Source organism: Syngnathus leptorhynchus, chromosome 15, assembly GCF_054491065.1.
Source record: "Syngnathus leptorhynchus isolate UIUO chromosome 15, UIUO_Slep, whole genome shotgun sequence".
In the NCBI taxonomy this organism is placed as follows: Eukaryota; Metazoa; Chordata; class Actinopteri; order Syngnathiformes; family Syngnathidae; genus Syngnathus; species Syngnathus leptorhynchus.
Genome location: NC_141209.1, coordinates 7,511,220 through 7,527,817, shown reverse-complemented (window position 1 = coordinate 7,527,817; position 16,598 = coordinate 7,511,220). Strand labels below are relative to the sequence as shown.

At 41.2% G+C, this 16,598-nt stretch overlaps 2 protein-coding genes across 4 annotated transcripts; one reads left to right on the top strand and one right to left on the bottom strand.

Moving 5' to 3' along the window:
• Positions 1-10,798: 10,798 nt before the first annotated feature.
• On the top strand, positions 10,799-15,425 carry LOC147045458 (cytosolic 5'-nucleotidase 1A-like). Of its 3 annotated transcripts, none has more exons than XM_085931971.1 (7): positions 10,799-10,853; positions 10,929-11,189; positions 11,964-12,131; positions 12,415-12,544; positions 13,912-14,034; positions 14,375-14,559; positions 14,805-15,425. In XM_085931971.1, exons 2-7 carry the CDS (start codon positions 11,067-11,069, stop codon positions 15,138-15,140), a joined length of 1,065 nt encoding a protein of 354 aa, XP_085788097.1. In that variant the 5' UTR covers positions 10,799-10,853; positions 10,929-11,066; the 3' UTR covers positions 15,141-15,425. The 3 variants fall into 3 exon arrangements, with proteins under 3 accessions (XP_085788097.1, XP_085788099.1, XP_085788098.1); XM_085931973.1 differs by having other exon boundaries at positions 10,807-10,853; positions 11,097-11,189; XM_085931972.1 differs by lacking the exon at positions 10,799-10,853 and having other exon boundaries at positions 10,875-11,189.
• Positions 15,426-15,595: 170 nt separating this feature from the next.
• LOC147045457 (uncharacterized) lies at positions 15,596-16,500 on the bottom strand. The gene is made up of 4 exons (XM_085931975.1): positions 16,316-16,500; positions 16,177-16,209; positions 15,922-16,083; positions 15,596-15,806 (listed from the first exon to the last, which is right to left on the bottom strand). The coding sequence occupies exons 1-4, from the start codon at positions 16,323-16,325 to the stop codon at positions 15,709-15,711; spliced, it is 303 nt and encodes a 100-aa protein (XP_085788101.1). The 5' UTR covers positions 16,326-16,500; the 3' UTR covers positions 15,596-15,708.
• Positions 16,501-16,598: the final 98 nt, after the last annotated feature.

Here is a 16,598-nt window from a genome sequence, read left to right as displayed (position 1 = left end):
ACGTTCCAAGAATATGATGTTCAACTGTTTTGCTTTTGTGGACCTGTTGTCATTTCAATCCTTATTTGTCTGTCAGAATAGAGTAATTTCTGACACAAGTTTTTGTAATACTACTTAAGCACTTATTGCGATTACTTTTGCGAATAGGCAAATTGAAGGTATGTTTAAAGTTCTAATACATTTTTACACTCTTGGCTTGGTTTATTTTGGGGCTGGACCTTTAATCTTGGGTAAGCGTACTCTATTTGTTGTAAAGTCTACTGCACTCATTCTGGATTTTATCACCATTGCTACTATTCTTTCTTCTGAAGTACAGTCTATTCTACCGCGCAATGTTTCCAGTGCAGGTAAAGTAGAGCCATGAGAGCAGGCTCTTCTGTGTGTGTGTGTGTGTTATATTTTGGGCTAGTATTTCCCGCCACCCAGGTTGCAGAGCGAGGGGCGTGGTCTGGCTCCTTAGTCTCGCGCCAAAATGCCGGCGTTATTTAAATCAGCTCAGTGGGTGCGGCCCAACTGTCTCCTGTAAAACCTCCCTAACTGTCTCCTGTTAACCCTCTCTGGTCTTCAGCCTTGCAAGCACAACACAAAGGCGCAAGCTTGATTTAAGTACGGGTCTCATTTCAACAAATAAACAAACAGACAGACAGACAGACAGACAGATACAGAGACCGAGAGAGAGACACGGACTGACAACCGCACACAAATAAATAAAATAAAAAATAGATAGATAGATAGATAGATAGATAGATAGATAGATAGATAGATAGATAGATAGATAGATAGATAGATAGATAGATAGATAGATAGATAGATAGATAGATAGATAGATAGATAGATAGATAGATAGATAGATAGATAGATAGATAGATAGATAGATAGATAGATAGATAGATAGATAGATAGATAGATAGATATTTCTGACTGCAGAAGGAATGACCTTAAGGTCAGAACAGCACCAGACAGACGCACACAAATAAAAAAAATAAAAAAATAGATAGATAGATAGATAGATAGATAGATAGATAGATAGATAGATAGATAGATAGATAGATAGATAGATAGATAGATAGACAGACAGACATACATATATATATATATATATATATATATATATATATATATATATATATATATATATATATATATATATATATATATATATATATATACATGTATTTCTGACTGCAGAAGGAATGACCTTAAGGTCAGAACAGCACCAGACAGACTCGCTTGTCCTCTACTGCTCTCTAGTGGTTGTCTGAGACATCTTAAAGCACATACCTTTTTTTATTTTCTTGCTCCTTTTAGGCCTTTCAACACACTGTTAAAAACATACAAATACATTTAAACATGTATTGTAAGAGCAAGGGACAACAAAAATATAAGCAAAGGAAAGATAAGCATGACAATTTCTGGCATCAGAACAAGGACCTAAGACAAAGTGGTGTGGGCGAGAGGTTGGTGTTGCAAAAGTACCATTTGCTAACTGTTTTTATTGAGCCGTGTGACAAACAAAGCATAAAATTGCATATTCTGAGCAATACATGAAAAGTTGTGTGATTTTACTGCTTCATATTCACAATTACCCTGATGTAAAAAATGCTCTGTCAGCTTGATTCCAGGCCCATTTGTGACAGATGGATAAATGAATAAAGCATCTGTTCATCCTTGAGTCTCTACAAAGATGTCTGCTCAGCATCATCGACACAAGTCGTCCTGGTACTGCTCTAAATTGGTTTGTAGTTAAGTTATACTGTAATACGTTTAATAGTTTCAAAGCACATTTTATACTTTAATCTTTGTTTCATGTGTGTCTGTTTCTTTGTTTGATGCTAGATGTTCAGGTGCACCAATACAGGAACCGCATCAACCACAATGATCTGAAGTCTTCTCCTAAGTCACTGGCTTGTTCAGGTCTACCTAAAGTAATAGTCTTGGCTCGTGAGTAAACGATTCGTTCAAAAGAACGGATCTTTTCAGTGAACGAATCACTTTCTAAAGTGATTCATTCTTTTTTCAGTTCATATGACTTCAAGCAGTAGGTGTCGGTAATGCACATTGAAGCTAGTGCCACCTCGCCGTAAAACAAAACGAAGATTATTTTATCTTATTATTATAATTATGATGATTATTATTTTAATAAACATTTATTTTAAACTTGTCTGATGTTTTATTTCTTGTTTTTGTTGTTTTTATAACACATATTTATATAAGTTTATATGTATAATATAAAAATGTCAATATGTATGTTTTACATTGTTATATGAGTTGGTGTCCCCCAAAATGACAAATGTCGGCACAACTGATTATTTTTTTTCAACCTTTTATTTAAACACAAACACATTCGGTAGATTAACACCATCAACTACAATCCTACAAATACAATATTAAAACAATGTCGGCATAACGTGTCGGCTGGCATTGCAGCAACGCTGTCTGTCACTCACTCGTGAATCTTCTGAATCTTCGTTGAACGAACCTGAAAATGGCGGTGTACCTAATAGAGTGTGCCAGAGGACGTCACAGATCCAACAGCCAATCAGAAAGTGGGGGTGAGGGTGGGTGTGGCACTTTTCATGATTTTATCCCTAATGAAGTGGCCTGTTATTAGGAACACCTGAAAATGGCGGTGTACCTAATGGAGTGACCAAGTGACGTCACATATCCAACAGCCAATCAGAAAGTGGGGGTGAGGGCGGGTGTGGCACTTTTCACTTTCATTTAAGGTTTGACCATGATTTTTCCCTAATCAAGTGGCCTGTTATTAGAACACCTGAAAATGGCGGTGTACCTAATGGAGTGTCCGAGTGACGTCACAGATCAAACAGCCAATCAGAAAGTGGGGGGTTGTTCGGGTGTGGCACTTTTCACTTTCATTTAAGTTTTGACCATGATTTTTCCCTAATGAAGTGGCCTGTAATTAATAATACCTGAAAATGGCGGCGTACCTAATGGAGTGTCCGAGTGACGTCACAGATCAAACAGCCAATCAGAAAGTGGGGGGTTGTTCGGGTGTGGCACTTTTCACTTTCATTTAAGTTTTGACCATGATTTTTCCCTAATGAAGTGGCCTGTAATTAATAAAACCTGAAAATGGCGGCGTACCTAATGGAGTGTCCGAGTGACGTCACAGATCAAACAGCCAATCAGAAAGTGGGGGGTTGTTTGGGTGTGGCACTTTTCACTTTCATTTAAGTTTTGACCATGATTTTTCCCTAATGAAGTGGCCTGTAATTAATAATACCTGAAAATGGCGGCGTACCTAATGGAGTGTCCGAGTGACGTCACAGATCAAACAGCCAATCAGAAAGTGGGGGGTTGTTCGGGTGTGGCACTTTTCACTTTCATTTAAGTTTTGACCATGATTTTTCCCTAATGAAGTGGCCTGTAATTAATAATACCTGAAAATGGCGGCGTACCTAATGGAGTGTCCGAGTGACGTCACAGATCAAACAGCCAATCAGAAAGTGGGGGGTTGTTTGGGTGTGGCACTTTTCACTTTCATTTAAGTTTTGACCATGATTTTTCCCTAATGAAGTGGCCTGTAATTAATAATACCTGAAAATGGCGGCGTACCTAATGGAGTGTCCGAGTGACGTCACAGATCAAACAGCCAATCAGAAAGTGGGGGGTTGTTCGGGTGTGGCACTTTTCACTTTCATTTAAGTTTTGACCATGATTTTTCCCTAATGAAGTGGCCTGTAATTAATAATACCTGAAAATGGCGGCGTACCTAATGGAGTGTCCGAGTGACGTCACAGATCAAACAGCCAATCAGAAAGTGGGGGGTTGTTTGGGTGTGGCACTTTTCACTTTCATTTAAGTTTTGACCATGATTTTTCCCTAATGAAGTGGCCTGTAATTAATAATACCTGAAAATGGCGGCGTACCTAATGGAGTGTCCGAGTGACGTCACAGATCAAACAGCCAATCAGAAAGTGGGGGGTTGTTCGGGTGTGGCACTTTTCACTTTCATTTAAGTTTTGACCATGATTTTTCCCTAATGAAGTGGCCTGTAATTAATAATACCTGAAAATGGCGGCGTACCTAATGGAGTGTCCGAGTGACGTCACAGATCAAACAGCCAATCAGAAAGTGGGGGGTTGTTTGGGTGTGGCACTTTTCACTTTCATTTAAGTTTTGACCATGATTTTTCCCTAATGAAGTGGCCTGTAATTAATAATACCTGAAAATGGCGGCGTACCTAATGGAGTGTCCGAGTGACGTCACAGATCAAACAGCCAATCAGAAAGTGGGGGGTTGTTCGGGTGTGGCACTTTTCACTTTCATTTAAGTTTTGACCATGATTTTTCCCTAATGAAGTGGCCTGTAATTAATAATACCTGAAAATGGCGGCGTACCTAATGGAGTGTCCGAGTGACGTCACAGATCAAACAGCCAATCAGAAAGTGGGGGGTTGTTCGGGTGTGGCACTTTTCACTTTCATTTAAGTTTTGACCATGATTTTTCCCTAATGAAGTGGCCTGTAATTAATAATACCTGAAAATGGCGGCGTACCTAATGGAGTGTCCGAGTGACGTCACAGATCAAACAGCCAATCAGAAAGTGGGGGGTTGTTTGGGTGTGGCACTTTTCACTTTCATTTAAGTTTTGACCATGATTTTTCCCTAATGAAGTGGCCTGTAATTAATAATACCTGAAAATGGCGGCGTACCTAATGGAGTGTCCGAGTGACGTCACAGATCAAACAGCCAATCAGAAAGTGGGGGGTTGTTCGGGTGTGGCACTTTTCACTTTCATTTAAGTTTTGACCATGATTTTTCCCTAATGAAGTGGCCTGTAATTAATAATACCTGAAAATGGCGGCGTACCTAATGGAGTGTCCGAGTGACGTCACAGATCAAACAGCCAATCAGAAAGTGGGGGGTTGTTTGGGTGTGGCACTTTTCACTTTCATTTAAGTTTTGACCATGATTTTTCCCTAATGAAGTGGCCTGTAATTAATAATACCTGAAAATGGCGGCGTACCTAATGGAGTGTCCGAGTGACGTCACAGATCAAACAGCCAATCAGAAAGTGGGGGGTTGTTCGGGTGTGGCACTTTTCACTTTCATTTAAGTTTTGACCATGATTTTTCCCTAATGAAGTGGCCTGTAATTAATAATACCTGAAAATGGCGGCGTACCTAATGGAGTGTCCGAGTGACGTCACAGATCAAACAGCCAATCAGAAAGTGGGGGGTTGTTTGGGTGTGGCACTTTTCACTTTCATTTAAGTTTTGACCATGATTTTTCCCTAATGAAGTGGCCTGTAATTAATAATACCTGAAAATGGCGGCGTACCTAATGGAGTGTCCGAGTGACGTCACAGATCAAACAGCCAATCAGAAAGTGGGGGGTTGTTCGGGTGTGGCACTTTTCACTTTCATTTAAGTTTTGACCATGATTTTTCCCTAATGAAGTGGCCTGTAATTAATAATACCTGAAAATGGCGGCGTACCTAATGGAGTGTCCGAGTGACGTCACAGATCAAACAGCCAATCAGAAATTGGGGGGTTGTTTGGGTGTGGCACTTTTCACTTTCATTTAAGTTTTGACCATGATTTTTCCCTAATGAAGTGGCCTGTAATTAATAATACCTGAAAATGGCGGCGTACCTAATGGAGTGTCCGAGTGACGTCACAGATCAAACAGCCAATCAGAAAGTGGGGGGTTGTTCGGGTGTGGCACTTTTCACTTTCATTTAAGTTTTGACCATGATTTTTCCCTAATGAAGTGGCCTGTAATTAATAATACCTGAAAATGGCGGCGTACCTAATGGAGTGTCCGAGTGACGTCACAGATCAAACAGCCAATCAGAAAGTGGGGGGTTGTTTGGGTGTGGCACTTTTCACTTTCATTTAAGTTTTGACCATGATTTTTCCCTAATGAAGTGGCCTGTAATTAATAATACCTGAAAATGGCGGCGTACCTAATGGAGTGTCCGAGTGACGTCACAGATCAAACAGCCAATCAGAAAGTGGGGGGTTGTTCGGGTGTGGCACTTTTCACTTTCATTTAAGTTTTGACCATGATTTTTCCCTAATGAAGTGGCCTGTAATTAATAATACCTGAAAATGGCGGCGTACCTAATGGAGTGTCCGAGTGACGTCACAGATCAAACAGCCAATCAGAAAGTGGGGGGTTGTTCGGGTGTGGCACTTTTCACTTTCATTTAAGTTTTGACCATGATTTTTCCCTAATGAAGTGGCCTGTAATTAATAATACCTGAAAATGGCGGCGTACCTAATGGAGTGTCCGAGTGACGTCACAGATCAAACAGCCAATCAGAAAGTGGGGGGTTGTTTGGGTGTGGCACTTTTCACTTTCATTTAAGTTTTGACCATGATTTTTCCCTAATGAAGTGGCCTGTAATTAATAATACCTGAAAATGGCGGCGTACCTAATGGAGTGTCCGAGTGACGTCACAGATCAAACAGCCAATCAGAAAGTGGGGGGTTGTTCGGGTGTGGCACTTTTCACTTTCATTTAAGTTTTGACCATGATTTTTCCCTAATGAAGTGGCCTGTAATTAATAATACCTGAAAATGGCGGCGTACCTAATGGAGTGTCCGAGTGACGTCACAGATCAAACAGCCAATCAGAAAGTGGGGGGTTGTTTGGGTGTGGCACTTTTCACTTTCATTTAAGTTTTGACCATGATTTTTCCCTAATGAAGTGGCCTGTAATTAATAATACCTGAAAATGGCGGCGTACCTAATGGAGTGTCCGAGTGACGTCACAGATCAAACAGCCAATCAGAAAGTGGGGGGTTGTTCGGGTGTGGCACTTTTCACTTTCATTTAAGTTTTGACCATGATTTTTCCCTAATGAAGTGGCCTGTAATTAATAATACCTGAAAATGGCGGCGTACCTAATGGAGTGTCCGAGTGACGTCACAGATCAAACAGCCAATCAGAAAGTGGGGGGTTGTTTGGGTGTGGCACTTTTCACTTTCATTTAAGTTTTGACCATGATTTTTCCCTAATGAAGTGGCCTGTAATTAATAATACCTGAAAATGGCGGCGTACCTAATGGAGTGTCCGAGTGACGTCACAGATCAAACAGCCAATCAGAAAGTGGGGGGTTGTTCGGGTGTGGCACTTTTCACTTTCATTTAAGTTTTGACCATGATTTTTCCCTAATGAAGTGGCCTGTAATTAATAATACCTGAAAATGGCGGCGTACCTAATGGAGTGTCCGAGTGACGTCACAGATCAAACAGCCAATCAGAAAGTGGGGGGTTGTTTGGGTGTGGCACTTTTCACTTTCATTTAAGTTTTGACCATGATTTTTCCCTAATGAAGTGGCCTGTAATTAATAATACCTGAAAATGGCGGCGTACCTAATGGAGTGTCCGAGTGACGTCACAGATCAAACAGCCAATCAGAAAGTGGGGGGTTGTTCGGGTGTGGCACTTTTCACTTTCATTTAAGTTTTGACCATGATTTTTCCCTAATGAAGTGGCCTGTAATTAATAATACCTGAAAATGGCGGCGCACCTAATGGAGTGTCCGAGTGACGTCACAGATCAAACAGCCAATCAGAAAGTGGGGGGTTGTTTGGGTGTGGCACTTTTCACTTTCATTTAAGTTTTGACCATGATTTTTCCCTAATGAAGTGGCCTGTAATTAATAATACCTGAAAATGGCGGCGTACCTAATGGAGTGTCCGAGTGACGTCACAGATCAAACAGCCAATCAGAAAGTGGGGGGTTGTTCGGGTGTGGCACTTTTCACTTTCATTTAAGTTTTGACCATGATTTTTCCCTAATGAAGTGGCCTGTAATTAATAATACCTGAAAATGGCGGCGTACCTAATGGAGTGTCCGAGTGACGTCACAGATCAAACAGCCAATCAGAAATTGGGGGGTTGTTTGGGTGTGGCACTTTTCACTTTCATTTAAGTTTTGACCATGATTTTTCCCTAATGAAGTGGCCTGTAATTAATAATACCTGAAAATGGCGGCGTACCTAATGGAGTGTCCGAGTGACGTCACAGATCAAACAGCCAATCAGAAAGTGGGGGGTTGTTTGGGTGTGGCACTTTTCACTTTCATTTAAGTTTTGACCATGATTTTTCCCTAATGAAGTGGCCTGTAATTAATAATACCTGAAAATGGCGGCGTACCTAATGGAGTGTCCGAGTGACGTCACAGATCAAACAGCCAATCAGAAAGTGGGGGGTTGTTCGGGTGTGGCACTTTTCACTTTCATTTAAGTTTTGACCATGATTTTTCCCTAATGAAGTGGCCTGTAATTAATAATACCTGAAAATGGCGGCGTACCTAATGGAGTGTCCGAGTGACGTCACAGATCAAACAGCCAATCAGAAAGTGGGGGGTTGTTTGGGTGTGGCACTTTTCACTTTCATTTAAGTTTTGACCATGATTTTTCCCTAATGAAGTGGCCTGTAATTAATAATACCTGAAAATGGCGGCGTACCTAATGGAGTGTCCGAGTGACGTCACAGATCAAACAGCCAATCAGAAAGTGGGGGGTTGTTCGGGTGTGGCACTTTTCACTTTCATTTAAGTTTTGACCATGATTTTTCCCTAATGAAGTGGCCTGTAATTAATAATACCTGAAAATGGCGGCGTACCTAATGGAGTGTCCGAGTGACGTCACAGATCAAACAGCCAATCAGAAAGTGGGGGGTTGTTTGGGTGTGGCACTTTTCACTTTCATTTAAGTTTTGACCATGATTTTTCCCTAATGAAGTGGCCTGTAATTAATAATACCTGAAAATGGCGGCGTACCTAATGGAGTGTCCGAGTGACGTCACAGATCAAACAGCCAATCAGAAAGTGGGGGGTTGTTCGGGTGTGGCACTTTTCACTTTCATTTAAGTTTTGACCATGATTTTTCCCTAATGAAGTGGCCTGTAATTAATAATACCTGAAAATGGCGGCGTACCTAATGGAGTGTCCGAGTGACGTCACAGATCAAACAGCCAATCAGAAAGTGGGGGGTTGTTTGGGTGTGGCACTTTTCACTTTCATTTAAGTTTTGACCATGATTTTTCCCTAATGAAGTGGCCTGTAATTAATAATACCTGAAAATGGCGGCGTACCTAATGGAGTGTCCGAGTGACGTCACAGATCAAACAGCCAATCAGAAAGTGGGGGGTTGTTCGGGTGTGGCACTTTTCACTTTCATTTAAGTTTTGACCATGATTTTTCCCTAATGAAGTGGCCTGTAATTAATAATACCTGAAAATGGCGGCGTACCTAATGGAGTGTCCGAGTGACGTCACAGATCAAACAGCCAATCAGAAAGTGGGGGGTTGTTTGGGTGTGGCACTTTTCACTTTCATTTAAGTTTTGACCATGATTTTTCCCTAATGAAGTGGCCTGTAATTAATAATACCTGAAAATGGCGGCGTACCTAATGGAGTGTCCGAGTGACGTCACAGATCAAACAGCCAATCAGAAAGTGGGGGGTTGTTCGGGTGTGGCACTTTTCACTTTCATTTAAGTTTTGACCATGATTTTTCCCTAATGAAGTGGCCTGTAATTAATAATACCTGAAAATGGCGGCGTACCTAACGGAGTGTCCGAGTGACGTCACAGATCAAACAGCCAATCAGAAAGTGGGGGGTTGTTCGGGTGTGGCACTTTTCACTTTCATTTAAGTTTTGACCATGATTTTTCCCTAATAAAGTGGCCTGTAATTAAGAATACCTGAAAATGGCGGCGTACCTAATGGAGTGTCCGAGTGACGTCACAGATCAAACAGCCAATCAGAAAGTGGGGGGTTGTTCGGGTGTGGCACTTTTCACTTTCATTTAAGGTTTGACAATGATTTTTCCCTAATGAAGTGGCCTGTGATTAGGTACACTTGAAAATGCGGTGTACCTAATGGAGTGTCCGAGTGACGTCACAGATCAAACAGCCAATCAGAAAGTGGGGGTGAGGGCGGGTGTGGCACTTTTCACTTTCATTTAAGATTTAACCATGATTTTTCCCTAATGAAGCGGCCTGTGATTAGGTACACTTGAAAATGGCGGTGTACCTAATGGATGTCCGAGTGACGTCACAGATCAAACAGCCAATCAGAAAGTGAGGGCGGGTGTGGCACTTTTCACTTTCCGTGAAGCGTTGATCATGATTTTTGTTGATTTGATTCATAAATAAAAAAAATAAAAAAAAAATAAAAAAAGGATCAGTGTGTGTGTGTGTGTCGGGGGGACGATTTGTTGAACGATTCGTTTGAACGATTCTTTTGAGTGAACTGATTCTAAAGATTCAGTTCACTTAAAAGAACAGGAATGCACATCACTATCATGTAATGGCCAGTGAATGCTGTTCCCATGTACGACCAGATCCTGGAAGTGGGTGTCCCTTCCAATGGTCCCTCCCACTTAGTCTTTGGTTGTTGCCTGGCAACACCGAGTGCTGCTTTGGTGGCAACATCCTGGAGGGGCTCACATAATAAGAGGTGAAACAAAAAAAAAGAGCCGAAGGGAAGGGAGTAAATCATGCATAGAGGACTCAATTTCCCACACTGCTGAGCAGCAGTTTGTCGTGGTAGAAAAATCAAAACGCATATTAGGAACATGCTATCTTTAAGATTTTTTTTAAACATATATACAAAAATATCTTCATGTAAACATATCAAATCAACATCTAAGAATGTGAAACATTGTTGTCACAATACACTGCGACATCCATTCAGTCATGCAACAAGCGACTGTCACACTCAGTCAGATGCTCTGCTGCTCCAGGGAATGCAGCACAACACTGAAAGGGTTAAAACAAGGGGGAGGATGCCAATTGACTCCACGCCAATAGTTGGGAAGAGAGAGGAAACAGAAGCATAGAAGATCTGAAAAAGAACAAGCGCAATGCTGCGGGTAAGAAGAACTGTCAACATGAATGTAGCTTCTCCTTAAACCAGGGCACATCTCTTGGTATGCTTCCTTTTCCAGAGTGTTCAGCCGTGCTGCTGCAGTCTGATTGATCCTCTATGCTGCGTGCACTCTACTCAAATTGTTCTTGTGCATGAGTGAGACAGCACTTTAGTGGGAAGACAACAAAGGACGCAAGGAAAACCATTTATTCCCAAAATGAATTTAAACAATGGTGAAACTTCCAAGGTCATTGGACACAACCCAAATGGAGCAAATAGCAGCTGGGAGGATAACAAGAGACTTGGGAACCCCTCTACTCCGACTCGGAAGCTTCAACCAGTGAGTATGCTTTCAGTGTTGATTGATTTTCCTAGACTCCATTGCGCAACCTGTGGATGCATCCACATCAAAAAGTACAAGCTACATTGCTTGCAAGATGCATCGCATCATCTCGGTTACACATTTGGCATTGATAAACTGTCAATAATGGATAAATAAAAGTTTTTTATTGTACCTATTTTTATTTTCTTATTTACACCAACCTAATCAACCAACTCAACTCAAATGGCGAAGTTTTCTTTCAACCAAAGGTTTTTTTTTTTAGTTTTTCCTTGCAATTGTTTTTCTATGTGAAGCCCTATGTGAGACCGCTTGTGATTTAGGGCTATACAAATAAACTTGACTTGACTTAACCAAACTCTAAGTCAAGAAATCAAATCAATGTTTGCAGGCATTGTGGTATGTGCCCTTGCAGAGGGATGAAATGTTTTGAATCACTGTCACCTTGTCACTGCCAGCTCGGTAACAACAAATTCGGCCATAGCGGGAAGTGCTCCACTCAAACCCGATGAGTTAGTTCAACTCAAATGGTCTGAGGACACTGATTGCAATGATTCATTTAAATTTAATACCGTAACTCATACATCCTAAGAATAAAAAAAAAAAGGATTTGACTACAAATAACTCAGATATTTACTACTAGTGAATAATGTCGTATCTGCTTGACAAAATGTATTTTTACTTCGACACTAAAGTACATTTCAGAGCGAGAACTTCTGCCAACCGTGCCGTTGTCGACTCAGAAACCAACTCACGTACTCTGTCGTCACTCAGCCCAAACCTGAGAACGCTATCACCATCGCTGTGTCGTCGCGGGTGCTCTTCAGCGTGGAACGTGAGCAGCAGATCTACGAGCGGCAAGGCATGGAGGAGTATCTCAAGTACCAGCTGGAGCATGAAAGTGAGCCTTTCAGTCCTGGCCCTGCCTTCTCCTTCGTCAAGGTCAGAGAGAGCCCAGTATAGTACAGTTCAATAGTGGGAGGTAGAAATTAAATCGCCATATGACATAGAATGATATGTTGTAACACTTCAACCATCAAAAATATTTCAGTATGCCACAAAATGTGTCATTAACCCGCCCCCGCAGCGTTTTAACACGCTTTGTACATCTGAGGGTGGTGAAGAAAAATAAGGATTAACGAACAAACACACACGTGCATCTCCCCTGAGTATTCAGGAGGTTTATATATTTCCATCTTGAATGCGCACTTGGTCTTGTTCCCAGGCTCTGGAAGCTGTCAACAGCCGACTACGGGATCTTTACCCACAGAGCGAGGAGCTGTTTGACGTGGTACTCGTAACAAACAACCACGCATACGTGGGCCTCCGCCTCATCAACACCATCAATCATCATCGTGAGTAACAACTTTTCATTTAAAATTATTTGTCTGTAATGTTTCTGGGGCACAAATGACATTTGCTTCCTTGCTTAGCTTCCTTTCACTCTGATGCCATGACCCAGTCTTTGCAGGAAGTCACACCCTAGCATCCTGTGTTGACATTTATGGAAGAAGAAAACAAAAGGATGTAGATTCTCATCCTATAGTGAAAACGTTTTTTTTTTGGGTTTATTTAAGTCCCTCTTGCTGTCCAGTTCCCAGTTTGCTGTTTTTTTAAAGGGCTCTTTCTCATGACCAAATAATGCTCCCCAAGAGAGTTGCGGACCGCCACAGCCATCACTGGTGTGATCAAGCAGAGTGGAGAAAAATGCACAGCTTCCAACATGTTACAGTTGTGGGCTTGTGTAAAATGTGGAGAAACTAAGTGCAAGGAGCTAAGGGGTACATATGTACAGTTCTAAAATAAAATGTACAGAAAATAGGCAAACAGGTTTCAAATAACAATAAAAAATACTTAACAAACAAACAATACTTAGTTGAAGTCCAAAAACGAGATTCAAAGTAACAAGCACTGGAATACTCAGAGAGCAACAAGAAAAAGGATGATCCAACGCAGACATTGCCCACATAGTCAAGTTGCTGATGGTGTAGGTGTTTTGTGAGCAGGCAAGATGGAATTGATTCTTCATGCTCTTTTTTTTTTTTTTTTTTGAAAGCCTTACTATATATATACATGGTCATTTTTTCATTTTAAAAAAAGCCTTACTATACATGGTCTTTAAAAAAGCCTTACTATACATGGTCATTATTTTTTAAATAAAAAATCCTTAGTATACATGGTCTTTTTTTTAATGAAAAGTCTCATTCTACAAGTTTTAAAAAAACAACAACATGTTTTTTATAATTTAAAAAAAGCCTTACTACCCAACACAGAAGATAATTAAAAACAGGCAAACGCAGGCGACAATGAGTAACACTTGAACAAGACATGATTGGTTGGAGGGATCTGATTGGTTGATACATGAGACAGGTCTGATTAGAACAAGTGGAAATAAAAACCTGACAAGGCATGAACAATATTCTGAACAACACCGTTGCACAGTAGGTGGCGGTAATGCACCTTATGCCACGCACATTCCAAAAAACAAGACATGAACAAGAGATTCAGGAAAAAACATGCATAGGGTGAATTGAAAGTAAATTCAACCAAAACATGCAAAAGTTTTGTCTTTTCTACGTTTTGCCACCCACATTCCCAAAAACAAGAGATTCAGGAAAAACCACACATAGGATGAAATGAAACAAAATTCAATGTAAAAGTCAACCAAAACACAGATCATGACACTTTGTCTTTTCTACGTTTCTCTTTGATTCTCTTTCAGAATTATTGATCGAGCGCTTCTGCATGACTGGAGGAAACAGTCCTATTGGTTACTTGAAAGCCTACCACACAAACTTGTACCTTTCTGCTGATTCCGCCAAGGTGCGAGAAGCATTGGAAGAAGGTCCGTGCAAAGCCATAGAAGTAGTACAGTAATCCCTCGTTTATCGCAGAAATCCGCTAAGTACGGTCACCGACAAGAAGTACTGGGCAGGCTAACGAGTCAGCGGAAAGATCGTGCTAACCCGTGAAATACTACATTGTCCTCAAGGTTAGACATGTTTCCTCAATTTAGAAGTTTTATTTTGACTTTTAAATGTTTTTTTAATTTGGAAAAAAAAAATTGTGATGTAGTGAAGCCGTGATAAACGAAACGCAAAGTAGCGAGGAATCACTGTATTTTACTTGGATACCGTAATATAACGGTTTGAATTCAATAAAGGTTATAACGGTTTGTGTGTTAGGTATTGCAGCAGCCACCATGTTCACCCCGGAGAAGATGAAAGAAGTGTCGGACACTCAGCTTCGCGTTGCCTTTGACGGAGACGCTGTCCTTTTCTCAGATGAGTCGGAACGCATTTTCAAGGCCCACGGACTGGACAAGTTCTTTGAGCACGAGAAGGCTCACGAGAACAAGCCTCTGGACCATGTAAAATATACACTCAGTGAACGGTTCTTAAGTACAAATAGAATGCGATTTGTGGACATTTGTTGCAGAAGAAAGGAACCATATTTGGATACTCAAAATGGTGGCAGTCACAATAAAACTATATTTGATTCCTGCGAGAAGGTCATGATTAGATACTAAAAATAATGAAAGCAATTTAGAATGGCAGATCCCTATACGGTATGATTTTAAACAATTCAAATTTATTCTCTTCCATCTTGCTGCAGGGCCCACTGAAGGGATTCCTGGAGGCTTTGGGAAAACTACAAAGGAAGTTTTTTGACAAGGGCCTACGCATGGACTGCCCTATCCGCACCTACTTGGTCACGGCTCGCAGTGCCGCCAGTTCCGGTACCAGAGCCTTAAAAACGCTTCGGTCGTGGGGTTTGGAGATTGATGAGGCGCTCTTTCTAGCAGGAGCACCCAAAGGTCCCATGCTAGAGAAGATCAGGCCGCACCTTTTCTTTGACGACCAGATGTTTCACGTGGAAGGGGCGACCGAGCTTGGCACCGTGGCCTGTCATGTTCCCTACGGCATTGCACAGAGACTTGCAAAGAAATGACTTTGTTACCAGATTGATGAAGAGGCCCTAAACATAAGGATGTAGAGGAAACTAGTACTTAGGTATAATGGTGGAAATGCTCTGAAATGTAAAAAAAAAAACCCCCAACATTTTTATGATAATGTGAATTAATATCATTACACTCAAACAAAAAAAGCTATTTTATTTCCAGAATTGTCTGTCTGTTTGTCTATCATAAAACTGGTAAATCTGAGTTTTTATAGTTTTATTTTGATCTTGCACATCGGTGACCTGTATTTGTCGCGGTTGATTAACTTAATACAAATCGAGATGTTGTGAGATTGAAAAAAAGGTATATTCGTCTCATTACAACGGAACAGTTTCTATATTATTATTGACTTTGAAATCCTCCAAGCTGTCTCCTCTAGTCTTGCTTTGACTTTGATCTGCCTTTAATCAGCAAAATCAAATATGCTGAAATGTACCACAGACTATTATGACACCAAGTATGAAACTGACCAGTTTCATTTATTGAATTAGGATTCATATTCGTATCACATCATTGATATTATATGAAATGGTATTCTTTTGGCAATAAGGTGTAGCCTCAGACGATTGCAGCAATGAGTGCTGCCGCACCCCCACCTGCAGCTGCACCTGCAGCGCCCACAGCTGCAGAGGCCGCAGCCGGTATACCAGCCATGCCTACAGAAAAGTAACATTGCATTTATCTACTCTATCTAGTCTAGTGTAACTTTAATAGCATAGGAAAAAGTATCAAATATAAAGTGTGAAATTGTATGGTTTATCCGCGGCTTACCGGCAGCCTGCAAGACAGCCACCAGGCCTCCTGCCGCCACCCCTCCTCCGTTGGCGATGGCTGCGGCGGACATCATGCTCGCGGCATAGGAGCCTGCCGCTATCCCAGCTGAAGTAAAGCCGATAGCTCCCAGGGCCACCGGAGCCAGAATCACCCCACCGGCTACACCAAAAGTTAAATCAGACACATTAGTGCACGTCTACAAAAGGCTGCATAATCCCGAAATATGTTTTGATGATGCAAAATACATCTTACTTGCGCCCGCTGCACCCAGAGCAAGAGCCGTCACTGCAAACCGAAACACACGCATGTTAGAGCAATAGATTCAATTCAACGCCATTCTCATTTCCGACTTATTTTCTATTATAATAGTATGCAAGAGAGTGATACTTACGCAATCCCATGTTATCTTTTCTGTCCTTATGTGGATGGATGTGTGTACTTTCAGCCAGCAGGCTTGATATTTAAGTGTCAGACAAAATGTCAATCGCCCCCAAACTCTGGAAAGCTTTGTAGTTTTTCAGGAGAAACGAAATTTATCATCTACTGGGAGCCTTTTCATTGGATAGGAGGTTAGTTTCGTTTTTCCGGAAGAGACTCAAAACAGGTGTTGGCTCGTGAGTGAACGATTCGGCCAAAGGAACGGATCTTTTCAGTGAACGAGAGTGAACGAATCA

Coding starts and splice junctions, on each gene's coding strand:
- LOC147045458 (XM_085931971.1), top strand. CDS start 11,067: ATGAATTTAAACAATGGTGAAACTTCCAAGGTCATTGGACACAACCCA. Junction 14,035..14,374: donor GCGAGAAGCATTGGAAGAAG/GTCCGTGCAAAG, acceptor TTTGTGTGTTAG/GTATTGCAGCAGCCACCATG. Junction 14,560..14,804: donor AGAACAAGCCTCTGGACCAT/GTAAAATATACA, acceptor ATCTTGCTGCAG/GGCCCACTGAAGGGATTCCT.
- LOC147045457 (XM_085931975.1), bottom strand. Junction 16,084..16,176: donor TCTGGGTGCAGCGGGCGCAA/GTAAGATGTATT, acceptor CTTTTGGTGTAG/CCGGTGGGGTGATTCTGGCT. Junction 15,807..15,921: donor GGCTGTCTTGCAGGCTGCCG/GTAAGCCGCGGA, acceptor ACTTTTCTGTAG/GCATGGCTGGTATACCGGCT.